The sequence below is a fragment of the Saimiri boliviensis genome, chromosome 16, assembly GCF_048565385.1.
Source record: "Saimiri boliviensis isolate mSaiBol1 chromosome 16, mSaiBol1.pri, whole genome shotgun sequence".
In the NCBI taxonomy this organism is placed as follows: Eukaryota; Metazoa; Chordata; class Mammalia; order Primates; family Cebidae; genus Saimiri; species Saimiri boliviensis.
The window spans coordinates 36,816,027-36,832,909 of record NC_133464.1 but is presented as its reverse complement, the minus strand read 5'-3'; the positions used below and the strand labels follow the sequence as shown (position 1 = coordinate 36,832,909).

The following is a 16,883-nucleotide window of genomic DNA, read 5'->3' as shown; positions in this document are numbered from 1 at the left end:
AATCATCAGCAAAAGTCTCCACTGAGAAACTTAAGTTGAAACCTGGTAACAATGTACTTACATAAATGTCTCTTAAATTATCTTTGTTTTCTCAGATTCTATTAGGAAGAATTATTGTGTAGCAATTTTAAGTAGGTACAATCCAAACCATGCAGATCTTGTTTTCTTTTCTTTTCTTTTTTTTGGAGGTGGAGTCTCACTCTGTCGCCCAGACTACAGTGCAGTGGCACATTGGCTCACTGTAACCTCCGCCTCCCAGATTTAAACGATTCTCCTGCTTCAGCCTCTCAAGTAGCTGGGATTACAGGCACATGCCACCATGGCTGGCAAATTTTTCTCTTTTCACTAGAGATAGGGTTTCACCACACAGATCTTATAAAGCAGTGGTCCCCAACCTTTTTGACACCAGGGACTGGTTTCATAGAAGGCAATTTTTCTACAGACTGGTGGCAGGGGATAGTTTCAGGATGATTCGAGCACATTTATTGTACACTTTATTTCTATTATACTCACCATAATGTAGAATCAGTGGGAACCCTGAACTCTCCCATCTGGGGGAGACGGGAGACAGTGACAGATCATCAGGTATTCAATTCTCTTAAGGAACAGGCAACGTATATCTCCTGTAGGCTCATTTTACAATAAGATTTGCGCTCCTATGAGAATCTAACACTGTGGCTGATCTGACAGGAGTCGGAGCTGGCAGTCATACTTGCTCGCACGACCGCCACTTACCTCCCGCTATGCAGCCTGGTTCATAACAGGACATGCACAGGCACCCAGGGACCCCTGTAGTAAAAGACTCTAATCAAGAGCTTCTTGTCTCCCAAAAAGTAACAATATATGCCAAGAAAGCTGCAGCAATATATTTATTGCGAAGGAATTAGACACTACATTAACCTGATGAAGATGTAACAATGCATGAAGCATAACTGGAGCCACATTTAAAAAAAAAATCACAAATGAAAAAGAAAATTCATTTTCAAAAGAAAATATCATATCCAAGTCAGCTTAATCTCTGAACACCATAATGCAACTCTTAATGTTGATTCTAAACATCCAGGATAGTTTACTTTAAACTGAGTAACAGAAAGGAAAGGTTTCTTTCCCAACTTTCCCAATAGATTCCTTGGCTAACATCTGTGTATCACGCCCATGAAGTAATTTTCATCAACAGACAGCAAAAAGAAAAAAACCCTCCTACAAATAGAGAAACAGGAAATCCAAGCAACAAATCAACTAGTAGCCCCCAACTGAATGGGGTAGACAGAATCAGCATTTTCTAGAACTTAGAAGCTACATTAACTTTACTAGTAAGATTTTATTGTCTTTTTAAGAAACTGCATGGATTCAAGGGCACACTGAGCTGTAACACATCATATTCACACTGGGTAACAGTGTAGAGGGGTTTCAGATGTTCATCATCTGTTCATCAAAGCTTTCTGAAACCTCTATTTACTCTTCTACTCTATAATAAATTTTCACTGTGTATAACAAACTCCCTTTGAAGAAAATTATCCCCAGATAATCCATCTGTGAAAATACAAGTACTGCAAAAAGCAGTGACGATAAATACTTTTTGAAAAGGCAAAAATGCTGCATCAACTTTCAGAGGCACTATCATAGAATCATCTCTGAAATCATCTCTGAAAAAGAGAACCGCATACGTACTTTGAAAATTACTTTCCTTGCCTATACCCAGCATGCATGAATGTCCTCTAATAAGCTATCTGTAGGCTGAGTAAGTGGAGAGTCAAAACGCAGAATTGCAGGTTTTCGTTGAGCCAGGACCACTTTCCTTTTCCCTTCCAACGGATTTCAACAGCTTGTTCCTAAGCATTTCACAGTTCGCAAAAATTTTCACATGAAAGGGAGATGATTAGAGCTTATTAGATTCTGTCAATTGGCACAAAGAAAAAAAAAAAAGGATTTCAACACAGCTTGTCATCTTTGGGAAAAAACCAATCATAATTACATTTCCTTAAACCGAATTTAAGGTAGAGAGACCTAAACGAAGAGCACTCACAATTTGGTGGGAAAATGGCAAATCCTTGTTATTTGGTGACTGTGGTACCAAGTACAGAGGAATTCATTCACAACTGAATGAGTTATTTAAATAAAAAGGCGGAAAGCTAATCTAGACATTTTAAATCCTAAATTAAATTTTTCTGGTGTGATATTTTTAGTTTGAGTAATAATGCGGGTCTGGTTTGCTACAAAATTAGCAACATTCTCCTTTACCTTGAGCTGGGTAGACTCAGCCACAATGGCCTACTTTCTTTATGTATGTTTAAAGTAATGCCTAACCAGACTGACAATGCATGTAGATGCAGCATGCTCGTTGGCACAAAGCAGGCAGGGAGAAATGGCCCTACCTTCCCGAAAAACACATAGGAGCATGACTGGTAATCAGTATTTTCCTCATATAGACAATGTCAGTAGATATTAAGACAGATACACATAAAGTGACATAAATGTTTCCACCTTTCCACCACTGAGTGAAACATGCTGTTCTTTGGAGAAAAAAATACATTCATTTTTTTCAAGTATATTTCAATATACAAAGATGCTCTGGCTTTGTTTCACTATAAAGACAAAAAGTTTCATATGTGTCCAAGGGAAACTTCCATTTACCTTCCCTTTGGTGTGGATTTCATGAAGTTCTGACTAAAAAAATTCCTCTGAATATATATCTACTCATTTTATCTGAAAGCATGAACTATGTTCATTTTATATATATATGTACATAGTAACAACAACAAAAACCAATCTACGTATGTCCAACGGCTTAGAATTGGCATGCTCTGAGGAGCGCGAGGCCCACCTGCTGCCACTAGAAGCTCAGCACCAGTGTTAGGTGGTTCCATCACCTTCAGGGTCCAGCCTCCGGCCAGCGGCACACAGGCTCTTCCTCCTGCGGTATTCGAAGGAGCACTTTCTGCTGAGGCTGCGCCTCTGCCATCATGGCTTATTTCCTATCTTGGCTTTGTTGTTAGGGTTGCAGTTCAGGTCTCTCAGCAACAGTTCACAATTGCTGAGAGCATCTGTGGGCAGCAGCTTCCGGAGTTGCTCCACTGTCTTTTGATAAGCCATTTTTTCTTGTTCCAGGGTCCGGATTAAAGACTTCATTTTGGTCTCTCTTGTCAAAAGATTTTCCAGGTTTGATTCCAAGGTCTGGATTTTAGCATGAGCTACCTGTTTGGAGAAAAAAAAAAATCCTCCAAATCAAAAATTTGAAGTCTCATTCATTGTAATAGTAGCCAGTCCTTACACATATTACTTTCACGTTACCTAATAAAATATTATGTGGAGCAAATACTCTGAAAACCTACATGGAATGATGATTTATTAGGTTTCACAAAGATGTAACTATGGAATTATCATGATTTATCTCCTCTCACTGAATACACTAATAATTCAATACTAAATCAATCCCCTTACCCACAGTAGGAGTCCCTATTCTACACCAGGTGTCCCCAAACTTTTTACACAGGGGGCCAGTTCACTGTCCCTCAGACCGTTGGAGGGCCGCCACATACTGTGCTCCTCTCACTGACCACCAATGAAAGAGGTGCCCCTTCCTGAAGTGCGGTGGGGGCGGATAAATGGCCTCAGGGGGCCACATGCAGCCCGCGGGCCGTAGTTTGGGGACACCTGTCTACACTCACTGGTGTTCCCCTGAGTAAGTGCGCTCTGACCTGGCTGAAGGAGAAACAGGAGATTCCTGACATTATCCTGCAGTGCTAAAAGAGATTTTCTGTCTCTCACTGAAATACGGCATTTTTCAAACATACACTTGGGTCTTCATCAGTTTTTGTAGCTGTAAGGGGTGGCCAAGTAATTGATGATAACTACCCTGAACTGCCAATTAAAAAGTCTACAACAGTTCAGAAGAATCATTATAAAACAGGTGCAATCCCACCTTCCCTCATCAGGGCAAATACTCAATCGCCATTGAAATCTCCAACTAAAAATGGACAATATACCAACCATTTATTTTTCTTTTTGAAAATAGATGATGTTGCCCTTTTGTGAATAGGAAAAAAAGTTCAAAATTTTCCATGACCCAGAGCCAATATAAGACAAAGTGAAGGAAATTAGTGTTCCAATTCTTAGGGAGCAACTACTTTAGAGAACCCTCATTTCTAACCTGTCTCTCCTGAGTGGTCTTGACAGGTGAATCACCATATAGAAGCAGAGTTTTAGTGTTTTCTAGTTTGTAGTCAGGTGTAGTGTTGGGGAAATGGAAAGGAGTGGTTAAGTGGAAACCAAGGAGCCTTTAGGCACTAAACTCAGGAGTCATCTCCCCTGATGACTTCAGAAGGATCACCTGCTAGCCTCCCGCCCATGATCACTCTTAAACCCCACCCCTCAGGGCATCAGGGCATGGCTACACAGCACACAGCATACAGGTGGCAAATACAGAATATTATTTTGTCAGAAATTGCTTATTGCTTGTATAAGTGTGTGCTTAGAGACAGACATGTAGTATTTTATATTCTCAAATAATTGTGAACTCCCTGATGGCAGGAATGATGTATTAATATTACATAGGAATGATGTATTAATACCACATGTATTAATATTACATGTGATATTAATAATCATTCAATTTACCTAGACATGTCTCCCTCTCCTTCAATTCCCATTTTAGTCTAGACAACTGTCATCATCCCCAATAGATGTTCACAAATGACTTCTAGGCCTCCTTACCTTCTCTCCCTGTCCTTGTTAAGGTTCCTAGATTGATGTTTCTACAGCATGGCTCAAAAACTTTGAGAGATTTCCTTCTTGACAGGATTAAAGCCATGTTCTTTGGCTTGACACTGAAAGTCACTTACAATTCTGCCTCCACCATGTTTACCCTACCTTTCTCCAACATCTATCTTAAACTGACGCCAGGCTAACTCTGCTGCTCTGCCATGTCTTCCTTATTCATGCACCCTCCTAACCAGCCTGACTGAAGACCGTCCTCATTCATTTCCTCCACCAAACCTCCAGATTCCAGCTCAAAAAGTTTCCTACATTCAATTTTTCCTCCCTTGAACTTAAACAAATGTGTATAACATGCAATAAGTATTTAAAAAGATTCCACTTTGAACTGCCATTTAGCTATATTGTGAGGGTGCATCTTTTTCCAAGTAATGTTTAATTTAACATGTCAACTGCAACCCCAAAGCACTTAGACAGTCTGCTACATGGGCTCTTGGTCAGCAATGGTTCATTCTACACACACATCCTATCATTCCTGAGGTAGTTCCGTGTATGCAGGAGGCACTAAAGAACTTCTTTGCTCAAATCTTTATTTCTTTACCTGTAATTTTTCTAGGAGGTCCATGTTTTGTCTTTTCAGTTGGCTATTGGCCCTCTCCAGCTTCTCCAAAGGTTCACTATCCTCACAGGCATATGAAGACTCCTGAAGCTCATCCTGTAGCACATGATACTCCACCTCATAGGCATGCAACTGCTTAGAAATATCCATCTCAAAAACCTGCCATGAAAGCATCATGGGTTATGCTAGCCTTTGGTATTAACAAGATACAGCTTGTGTATGATCTTGATATATTTCATGTATATTTCCAAATACTTATTAACGAAGAACATTAAAGCATAAAAAAGGAAAAAAAAATCAGGTGTGACTGTCAGTACAAGAATAAATTAGATATAGCTTACACTGTCAACATAAAAACAGCTTTCTGTGAAAGAATAAATTTTTTCTTTAAAAACAGAACAGATTATTTCTATACAATTGAAACATTCTCATGAAGCCAAGTCACTAGAATAAATTAACATCCAAGTATATTTTGCAGCCAAGATATTCATAATCTAGTAACTGTCTCCCAAAATGTAGTATACTAGATAAACAACATTAGTTATTGAGTAATTATTATGTCAGAGATAATCTCTGCTGATCAGTAAGCAAAATTGCATAGGGTATTACTATAATAAAGCAACCAAAAGCATTTCTAATTTATCTGCCAATGGAGCAGAAAGATCTTAATAAAACTTTTCAACCATTTGCTATTCCCTATAAGCCTCTTAAGCATCATTTACATATTGTACTGCACAGAGAATCCTCAAAACTGTACATTGTGAGCACTGTCCAGGGCAGTAAGGTTTAATTAGGGCTGTTATTGCTCTCCCATATCACCACTAAATAGGAAGATAGCTTTGCTTTGAAGCTAGAGGACAGTAACTACAAACTTCCTAGGGAAACGAGAGACAGCAGCCTGATGACTACATTGAACAAGCAATGGTGTCTACACCAACACTGAAAAGAAAAAAGAAATCACAAAAACCTGACTTACTCTACTAATTACTACTAGAGTTACTCAAACATTTGAATTTTAGTAAGAGAATTTCTAGAGTAACTGGTCATCCTCAAATAACCATCATCTTTTCCTTACCTCATGGGTATGGATACAATGGATTATTACACAACCATTAAAAATGACAATATGGATTTATATGTATTGGGAAAAAATCTAATATGCTATATTTTTTTAAATTATAAATCAAGTTCCACAATAGCATATAGAGTTTGATTTCATTTATGTAAAACTATATACATTTTTATATGTATATATAAGCAAAGAAACATGTAATAGTTTCAAAGCTTATCTCTAGATGTTGAGATTTGCAGTTACTTTCATTGTCTTCTTTGTGGTTTTCTGCATTATTTGCATTTTTTTCCAGTATCCATAAAGTTCATCAAAGTCTCCCTTAATATCAGCATTTCATTCACAGTAATCAACTCTAATTGTTAGGAAATTATCTCTAATATCAAGTTCAAATTGACCTGCCTATAAATTCTACTCATTAATCCTAATAGTAATCTGTAAAGCCAGGTGATTTCCTCATTAATTTTAGAAGGGAGGTGATATCTGACTTCAAATCTCTAAAAGCATAATATCTGATTCCTTTCCAGTCAAGAAAGCTATTTCTGAAAAATTAATAAACAAGTAAATATATAAGTAAAAGCTATACTTTCAAGCTCATAGAGCATTTTTAACAAACACAAACTATTAACAGATATTTATGATTTAGACTCCATGTAATAGAAAATTTTATATGAATTAATATAATAAGAGTTCATATTATAGTAAGAATTACAGGATACAAAATACTTTAATATATTGGTTATATTTGCTCCTAAAATAATATAAAACTATAATAGAATCATTTTTGTTATTCCCATTTTGTAGAGGAAGAGGCTGAGACTCAGAGAAGCTGTAACTTGCTCAAACCTCTCAGATCAGTATTATCCCACTCTGGAACTCGTCCAGTACTATCCTGTTCTGGACAACTAGAATTTAGACAATTAGGCTGATGTGTGCAAGCCAAACAACCAATTTAAGAGCTAGAAGTAGATGCAAACCCAGTATCTCTAATTCCAAAGCCTGTATACTTGCCCAACAGCTAGTAAGTGCAGGGCACCAGAACGAGGCTCCAAACTCCCTTTCTCTAAACCCTATCGTCTTTCTGCCATCAAAAGTGCCTTCAGGAAAGTGGGTAAACTTTATCAATGCTCATAAAGCATAACAGTCAAGCTATCAGTCTGCTCTTAAGCTTGTTCACTGCATCTGAACATCGGTAATATACACCTACCACTCACCTGGTCCTTATGAAGCGTCCCTAACTCTTCATAAGGACCAGGTGAGTGGTAGCTGTATACTGGTATGCAGATTACTCTCAATTTGCTTCTCAGATCCATTCTCTGCCCTCATCCATTCTATTGTACCCTAGGAGACAGACAATTCCCCACGCTTTCTTTCTGGCTGGCTTCTGGTTCCGTTTGGTGAATAGAAGATGCCAGCACAAGATCAGAAGTGGCAGGAGAAAAGGGTTGGGTATTTCTTCTCTGATCCTTCCCTGTCTAGTTCTACAAGACCACAACAACCAGCACAGAACACTTGTCCACAGTTCCGGCTCTCCCTGGGCCTAGTAACACTATTATGTCCTCCACTCAGCCCCTCTGCACCAGGGGTTTGAACAGTTTCCCTACGTTACTAGTTCCTGGGCACCTGGACATCTATGTTGTATTCCCTTAAGCCTACCCACACCTTTATAAATGGTTCCTTCATTTGAACCATCAGAGGGAGAATGTTTCCTGTAGGGACAAAAACTGATCCATCAAGTCTCCTCACTTAAGTTTCATAAAACCTCTCAGATCAGTGTCATCTCATTCTGGAACTTGTCCAGTACTGTCCCATTCAGACAGGTAGGGTTTAGATGATTAGCCTGATATGTGCAAGCCAAACAACCAATTAAAGAGCTAGAAGTAGAGACAAACCCAGTACCTTCTGATTCCAAAGCCTGTACTCTTGCTACATGTCCTCTTTGTGTATGTTAATTACAACATAATTATCAAAATAACAAAGGCAAGGGGATTTCATTTTATTTTCAGGCCTTCCTCACTCTGCCAGTTCTATCTTCAGGTTTAGCATTGGTTTATATTGAAAGGATTCCTGAAAAACTCATTACGTAGCACTAAACCATATTTCCTGTGCATAGCCAGACAGGCAATGTCACAATGTAGAAATTTTACAATAGACTCCTTTCTCAATAAAATGTATCTGATCAAAATTTTTTAAAAAGCTCTAAAAAAACTGTACCTGTCAAGCAAAGCTACATTTTCATGCTAAAGCATTTAATATATATTCAATTAAAAAAACATGCTGTATAATAATATTTGCATTTAAATCATACCTGGGTAATAATTTTTTCCATTTCAGAGGTATTCATATCAGGTAGCGTGCTTTTAAGGAACTCAACAATATTTTCAAAGCTTTCACATTCCATTATAAGTGTCTCTTGGCTGCTCAGTAGGCTGAGTGCAATCTTAAATATAACTTCAGTTCCCTGAAGAAAAATAATATCTAAAAGAAGAGATATAATTTTCATGATCAAAATCATGCATCCACTCTTGTGAAAAGCATGCTATTTGTGCTAAAGGTTTTTGTTTACTTGTTTTACATATTTTGCAAAAGAAAACTAGTCGAAAGCATCTAGCTTTTTTAAAAATAAAAAGGTAATATAACTAAACATATAAGCAGATGTTTTAATATTCCTCTTAAGAATCTCAGATAAAGCCAGAGTAAAAATGGACAAAGTATATACCTCTGTCCATGTACTATCTGTAATTTTTAATGCCAAATTTAATGGCGACAAAGTAAACCTCAAGGACAGTTATTCAACTGATATTTAGATTTTTCTTTGCAACAGGAATACAAAAACAAATTTACATAACAAATTAGTACTATTCCAACTCTCATTACCATAATAAAAAGTAAATGAACCAGCTATGTAATTAAATCTATACCATACCAGGAAATTAAAAAAAAAAACTTATAAGAAAAATAAAAACAAATAACAACAAACATATAACCTCAATCAGAAGAGAAAAATAAGAGCTACCCTAACTCAAAGCCCTGCTTTCTTACAAATACAAACATGCAATACTTTTCAAAAGTATCAAGTACTAGGCTGGGTGTGGTGGCTCATGCCTATAATCCCAATACTTTGGGAGGCTGAGGCCAATGGATCACTTAAGGCCAGGAGTTCGAGATCACGCTGGTCAACATAGTGAAACCCTGTCTCTACAAAAAATTCAAAAATTAGCCGGGTGTGGTGGCACGTGCCTGTAGTCTTAGCTACAGGCTAAGGCAGGAGAATCGCTTGAACCCAGGAGGCAGGGGTTGCAGTAAGCTGATATCATGCTGCTGCACTCCAGCCTGGGCAACAGAGCAAGACTGGGTCTCCGATAAACAAAAAAAGAAAGAAAGAAAAGTATCAAGTACTTTTGTATGAAAGTTTCTCTCAATCTGTGTCATTCTTTAATAAATAATATATAACAGGGAGTCCTTAATGAAGAGAGAACCATAAATCTTTATTTCAAACGGTAATTCTTCTTGTCCACGCATCTTTCCATTTTCTGCCAGTCTCTATTCTTTTATAAATTCAAACAAGAGAGATGAACTATTGTACAGCCAACAGCATCATTTGTACTCTCATAACAAAAAACTGATACTGAGGACATTTGTCTCTTGAACTCTTGATATCAAGCTTCCAAGGGTAAGTCAAAGAGAGATGCCCTGAAACATTTTGATGTGGTAGACTATTCTCTGGAAGAAAAACACACAAACAAAAGGACTTATAGAAGACCCATTAACAGGAACCCAAGCTCCAGAGAAAATGTCAGTATAGAAAAGCAATAGTGTATATTCAATAAACAACAACAAAAAAATGTGGTGAACATTTGATTCAGTGCATTTTAACTTTACTTTTCTGCTACACTTTATAAATTGTAGTATCGCTAATGCAGTGTTCAACTTTCAAACCACAGCCCTCAATAAGAAAGACATTGTACGTTGTAATCTGGTACATACACATATTACACATATATCCTCAAAACAAGTTTCTCCCAACAACATATTTCCTTACTATTTGTAATATTCCCTAATATCTTCACCGTAGGCTCTTCTATTTCATTTTTTCAAACACTGGCAATGACCTACAATAGAGCCAGTACTCACAATTTGACAAAAAGCTCCAATTGAGCAGAAGTGCAGTTGTGAGTGGATACTGCCTGCTTTGACCATGGCTACTAAATAGATGAACAGAACATAAAAATTAAAGGAGCCCTCTCTAAGGCTATTGAGGTCCTAAACGACATCATTAGAACCAACCTCTGATGAATAATTGGTTGTTGTTCTTGTTTGACTTTTTGCTTTTTAAATAATAAACAAATACAAAGACTTACAAATAGATTTAAGGGCCTCCAAAGGGAACATAAACCATGTTACACTCTCTTTCTATTCCCAGTGCCAAACACTGTGATTAAAGCAGCCAGTCGCTAACTTGCCCTGGGCTCTACTGACTGTAGTTAGCATTTCTTCCCTGAGCCACCAGTCTTAGAGACTGTTCCCAAGCACTGCCTCAGCATGAAAGAAGGGTTACATAAGCAATGAAACAGGAAGTAAAGTTATCCTGTTAACAACAAAAAAATCAAGACTAAGAAATGCCATTAGAAACAATGTTGAGACAGGTACTTCCATTGACCCAGTTAAAGAACATGTTTTTTTTTGTGTTTTGAATGCAAGATGGGGGGTAGAAAGATGTTATCTAAAAATCTGGAAAATTATACAGAGTCTGTCCCTAGCCCAGATTTTAGAAGTATACCCTCTGATTTTTAGGCATAAATGAAAATAAGAGCTCCATTACAACTTACTCAAATACAGGAGCCTAATTACTCTTTCCCTTTTAATTTCAATTTTATGTAAGACAAATATGGTTTAAAATTACTATCAGAATAGAGCCAGGCACGTTTATTAAATTCCACCAGCAATTTCCTATTCTGTGTAACACATGAGAAAACAATAGGGGCACTATATGGCTAGAAGTAGAAACACAGTCCTTGGAATAAATAACACTGTCCATTTAATTACAGATATCTCTTACCAAAAACTCTGGCTACAAATCCTAATGAAAACTGAGAGGCAAACAGTGTGAGGAACCAGGGGGCAGCATAAAGACTGGGGCTGATTTCATTTTCTTCAAGGTGATTGTAGAGATCTCTGTGATAGTCATGAAGGAGCCTGGACAGCTGGTACATTTGAATCTAAAGTTAATTTGGAGAAGAAAAAATAAAATATTATGCATTTATTTGCATGTGCATCAAATACATGGATTTTAATTTATTATTCTAATATTTAATAACAAATTCACATACTGTATATAAATATAAGTGATATTGCTTTATTTTTATGATTTTAAAGTTGATACTAAAATCCAAGTTCACTTAACTGAAGTCATAAAGCAAGTCACTGGAAGTCCATCTGAGAAGACTGGGCAAGTGTCTTTATCATGTGTGTTTGAGTATCACGTATATAGAGATAAATTGATATTTATCTTCTGTGGCATTGCTTTTGGAATTTAATGAGAACTGTCCTGGCTCAGGAACCTCATAGAAGATCCCTTCTAATTTCAGACTAATTCCAGAAGAGCCTCCATTCTAAAGAATCTACTATGTTCAGTGCAGAAGCTTATTTCTATCTGCTGGGACCAGCACGTGATTTATGAAAGAGTTCTGGCTCTCCAGACAATCTGCACTATAGGGACAGAATTAAAGCTTAAAATGTTACAGGGCCAGAAGCTTGAGATTTTATTTCTAATATTCAAGTTATTCCAGCAGCATATTTTTCATGACAAATAGGATTAAAGCAAAACGTGTAGTTGTTTATGAATGTTTCTAGAACTAAAAGAAAAACTTCTTTCATTTGGCTATTGAGTTGATTACTGACATTTAACAAAAAATCATAAAGACAGCATCCAGAAACTTTCAAACTCTTAACATCTATAACACTAAAGATAAAGGAGTAGTAACAAACAAATTCCTGAATTGTGTTTTAATTAAATTTTTATCCACACAGTTAACAGATAAGTGGTGGTTCCCTGATCAGTTCTATAAGCTTGATATTTTGGTGTAAAAATGTATAAAATATTTTATTAAATGTTTATTAAATCTAGAACTTCTTTCACTAGAAGAAATTATTAAAACATCACTCTTAAATAGCTCTATGAAAATATAAAAAAATAACCAATTATGTTGTGAATTCAACAATTATTTCTAGAATATAGAATCCTTTAGAAAAAAATCAAGGACTATAAATAAATACAAAAAATTGTTTGGTCAATCCTTATCCACAATAATGTCTTTGGAAACTCAGTTTCCACACAAACGGTAAATAAAAGGGAATTAAAGAGCCACAGGAAGTCATAGCTATAAAATAAGAAGCTTAGCTGGAGACACAGAAAGGTTTTTTTTGTTTTGTTTTGTTTTGTTTGTTTGTTTGTTTGTTTGTTTGTTTGTTTTTTAATGAGATTATCTCAACAACTCATGTTGAAAAAAAAAAGCATGTATTTCCTTTAGACCATTTACATTGTAGAAACCAGAAATTCTGAGCATCTGTCAGAAGAATAATCAGTATTTTGATAAGCACAAAAATCAAAAACGTCTAATTAGCAGCATAAAAAGAAAGCACATCATCAAAAGCATACTGTTCCTGTTCACTTGTGATTATACAAAGAAGCAATACTTCAACATTTAATTTTTTTAAAGAGAATCCTATTCCCCCTCCCCGCTGCCCTACATTCTCAACTGGGGGTTAAGAGGGTTTCTTCCATCAAGAGATAATTGGGCAGATAAGAACACAATTCAGGTTTCCTTCAAAGGAAGCTTTAATGATAAAATTCTGTTTGCTAAGAACAAATAATTCTTCAATTCTACCTCATAGATACCAAGGCAAACCTTCAGATTAAAGAGCCGTAACTGGAGGGGAAAGATGCAGAGAGAGACAAGGGTAGCGGAGAGATGAAGAAAAGGGGAGACTGAAGGCTTCAGAGGAAGAGACGTAACACCTTTAACACAGAGAGCAGCAGAAACAAATGTGATGAGATACAGATATTTAAAGTTGTAAAAGACCTCAACCCCCACATTTTACAGATAAGGTAACTGAAGCAGAAAGCTGGAGTACCTGAGCCACCAACAGAGAAGCAAGAAATCAGAAACCTTATGGAGTGAGTCCAAGGCCACTGCAAGAGGCATTTCAGCACACTTCCAAACATCCTGCTGGCTAGGCCCAGACACTATCTCCTGCTCCAGAAGTTGGAAAAGTGTTGTATTTCACTTTAAAAAGCAAAAGGACCCATTTTCCCAGAATAAGGTCTCCAATACTGTGGCCTACAGCAATGCTGTCACCAAAGATTTTTAAACACATGCATCTTCAAAATTACAGACATAAAATATTTCTTGGCACTTATAGGCCATATTAAATAAATGTATAAATCCCATTTACATGAATTTTTGTAATGTCAAATTGATGAGGAATTTTTAAGCTGAAAACTCTTTGTATTTTTAAACTGATAGCTATATCTTTTTACCTATGGACCCAAATTAAACACTACTCACAGGTACTTCCCTGTATCTTGGAAATTCTAATAATAGCTACCAAATTGTTATTTCTGAAAATCTGAATTACTTAATTCCTTACAAGGGCATCTGATTCCTATCTGATATTAAGATACAGGTGGCTGGGTGCGGTGGCTCACACCTCTAATCCCAGCACTTTGGGAGACTGAGGTGGGTGGATCAGAAGTTTGAGACAAGCCTGGCCAACACTGTAAAACCCCACCTCCACTAAAAATACAAAAAATTAGCAGGGCATGGTGGTGCATGCCCATAATCCCAGCTACTCAGCGGAGGTTGTAGTGAGACAAGGTCATGCCACCACTCTAGCCCGGGAGACAGAGCAAGATACTGTCTCAAAAAACAAAACAAAACAAAAGATACAAATAAACTGTTTAGAAATTTAAAAAAAAAAAAACTTTCCACATTTATTATTTGACTTGTTGAACCTATGAATAGTCATCAACGAGGAATCAAATCATATGAACTCACACCAGAAAACCTAACGTTGATAGCAAAGCCCTATCTACCCAGCTAAAATGTTACTGCGAGAAAGTAAAGAAATATGGAATTCTTTTATCTCCATTCAAACTCTCAAAAAATATCAGTTACTATAATGCCCAGAGTAAAAACACAATTATTTTTTGTTATGTATTGGCAATTGAGATATTAAAGCCAAAACTCATCTCTGGGAACCAGGAGAAACACTGTATTTTAAAAGTGTCTTTAAAGTATTACTTCTTATCTAAAGCATAATATTATGATGAACTGGGAGTCATGCATACTTCATTTCAAGGGAGGAAAAACCTGAACATCATCTTTAAAGTCTTCTTTTATAGTTTTACATTTGTAACCACTGAAAGCTTTAAATTGCCAGGAAGTGACTGTTTGAGATAAATATCTATAGACAAAATTTTAACTGCTTATTAGCAACCAACCCACTTAGAGAAGTGATAAACTAGGAGAGCAATGTGGAAACAGGGAGTCTGAAGTAAGCTAAAGACAGCAGTGGCAGTTAACACCCCACTCAAAATAACTGAAAAATCTTCATGGTGCTACTTCAGAGCCTGCTGAGAACAGACTCAATGGCTCATGGCTATAATCCCAACACTCTGGGAGGCTGAGGTGTGCAGATCACCTGAGGTCAGCAGTTTAAGACCAGCTTGCCCAACATGGTGAAACCCCGTCTCTACTAAAAATACAAAAAAACAGCCAGGCATGGTGGCACTTGCTAGTAATCCCAGCTACTCAGGAGGCTGAGGCAGGAGAATCGCTTTAACCTAGGAGGCGGAGATTGCAGTGAGCTGAGATCACACCACTGCACTCCAGCCTGAGTGTCAAAGCAACACTCCATCACACACACACTCACACACACACACACTCACACACATACACACACACACACACACACACACACACACAAGCAGACTGAAAAAGCACCACTGGCTTTCACAGGTTTTCCTCTGTAAAGGCCTATTTTACTATCTTACATGAAGATAAAGGAGGGGAAATACATGTTCAAAAAGAACCATAACATGATATCTGCTATTTGTACACTCAGAAGTAAAAGAATAAAGTCATTTTCACATTGTAAACAAAAGGTCTATGAGCCTTTTCAATTGACAAGTGGAGGAAAAGTGAATAAAGAATGCTTGATACCTTCTCCATGTAACCCGTAGACTTAGGGCATAAATTGGGTCCTCATCGCCTTCCTTCCTTCCTTCAATTACTTATTTACTCACTTCAGGAATTTTATGGAAAAGGTTTCCTCCCTACAGGCTGTATACACTTAGAAGTTTACTTACACAGCAAATCCCACACTAAGTGAATTAAAACTTGCCCCAATATTTACCCAAGTTCTAAGACACTGGGTCTAAATTTCTTCAAACCTGAACTGTCATAATCGAGAAGAGGGCCAAGATTTCCGGTTAACAGTCTCACACCTTCCTTGGGGAGGGCAGGTGCCTCACCTGCAGCGACATCATGTCAGGTCTGTACTGCTTGCGGAAGCCGAGGTCATACATGAGGAATTTCAGCATTTCAAAGGCTTGCTCTTCACTCATGTGTAGAAGCAGGACTCCAGCCACGAAGCTGATCCCCTGACAGTAACCCACTTCTTTGTCCAGCAAAGAATAGGCTTTCAGGAGGTTAAACAGCGACAGCTGCCCTGCCCCAAGCTGTACTGAAAAGTAAGGGTGAGTAGGAAATGTCCTTCCTGCAGAGGAAAAGAAGAAAAAGAGTTTTTGAAATGTCCTCATTCCTTGGAGACCACAGTGAAATCGCGATTCAGTGACCTCCAAGAATAAATGAACACTCTTTCCCAAACCAGTGAGAGTTGCTTCAAGTTGCCATGTAAGGTCTCTCTCTCTTGTCCCTAGTCCTGTCAGGCTACCATAACATCTTCACATATATTATACGGGAGGAAATATGTTATGCTAACCAGTACTTCTTTCTAGCACGTGCATGAGCACGTGCACACACACACACACACACACACACACACACACACACACACACTTGAATAAAAATCTACAAACTGATGACATAGGAGAGATACCGAAAAAATGAAATATAAAACTTATTCTGACTATAAAGCAAGGTAAATTCTAAATTCATATAAAGACTACCTTCTAAAGGAAACCAGAAGTCTAGAAGAGATATTATTTAAAAGAAAATCTTTGTAGTCTATAAAGATTTGTTTCTGCTGTTCTTGTAATATGACACTGGAGGGAGTTTTTGGGTTGGTTTGGCTTTATATTCAGACCATCATTCAGAAGAAAACTTCTTTTTCAAATATCTTTTGCTCTTTGCTCTTAAGATACCTCCATGCGCCATGTAAACCACTTTTCTCTTTTCAGTATCTAAAAATATCAAGGAAACTAGAGGGTCATTTTCAAATAAATTCCCCTCTAAAATT

General features: G+C 37.3%; 1 protein-coding gene across 5 annotated transcripts in view; it reads right to left on the bottom strand.

Moving 5' to 3' along the window:
* Positions 1 to 844: 844 nt before the first annotated feature.
* Positions 845 to 16,883, bottom strand: part of TBC1D4 (TBC1 domain family member 4) — a 178,937-nt gene continuing 162,898 nt past the window's right edge. For 3 of the 5 annotated variants that reach the window (XM_074387606.1, XM_074387607.1, XM_074387608.1), the window contains 5 exons: positions 15,937 to 16,181; positions 11,461 to 11,620; positions 8,710 to 8,879; positions 5,315 to 5,491; positions 1,702 to 3,195 (listed from right to left, as the gene is read on the bottom strand). In XM_074387606.1, coding sequence (XP_074243707.1) covers positions 2,962 to 3,195; positions 5,315 to 5,491; positions 8,710 to 8,879; positions 11,461 to 11,620; positions 15,937 to 16,181 — 986 coding nt within the window. In that variant the 3' untranslated portion in view covers positions 1,702 to 2,961. Of the gene's footprint in view, positions 3,196 to 5,314; positions 5,492 to 8,709; positions 8,880 to 11,460; positions 11,621 to 15,936; positions 16,182 to 16,883 lie in introns of all 5 variants that reach the window. The other 2 variants (XM_010341673.3, XM_010341675.3) reach the window with 1 other exon arrangement.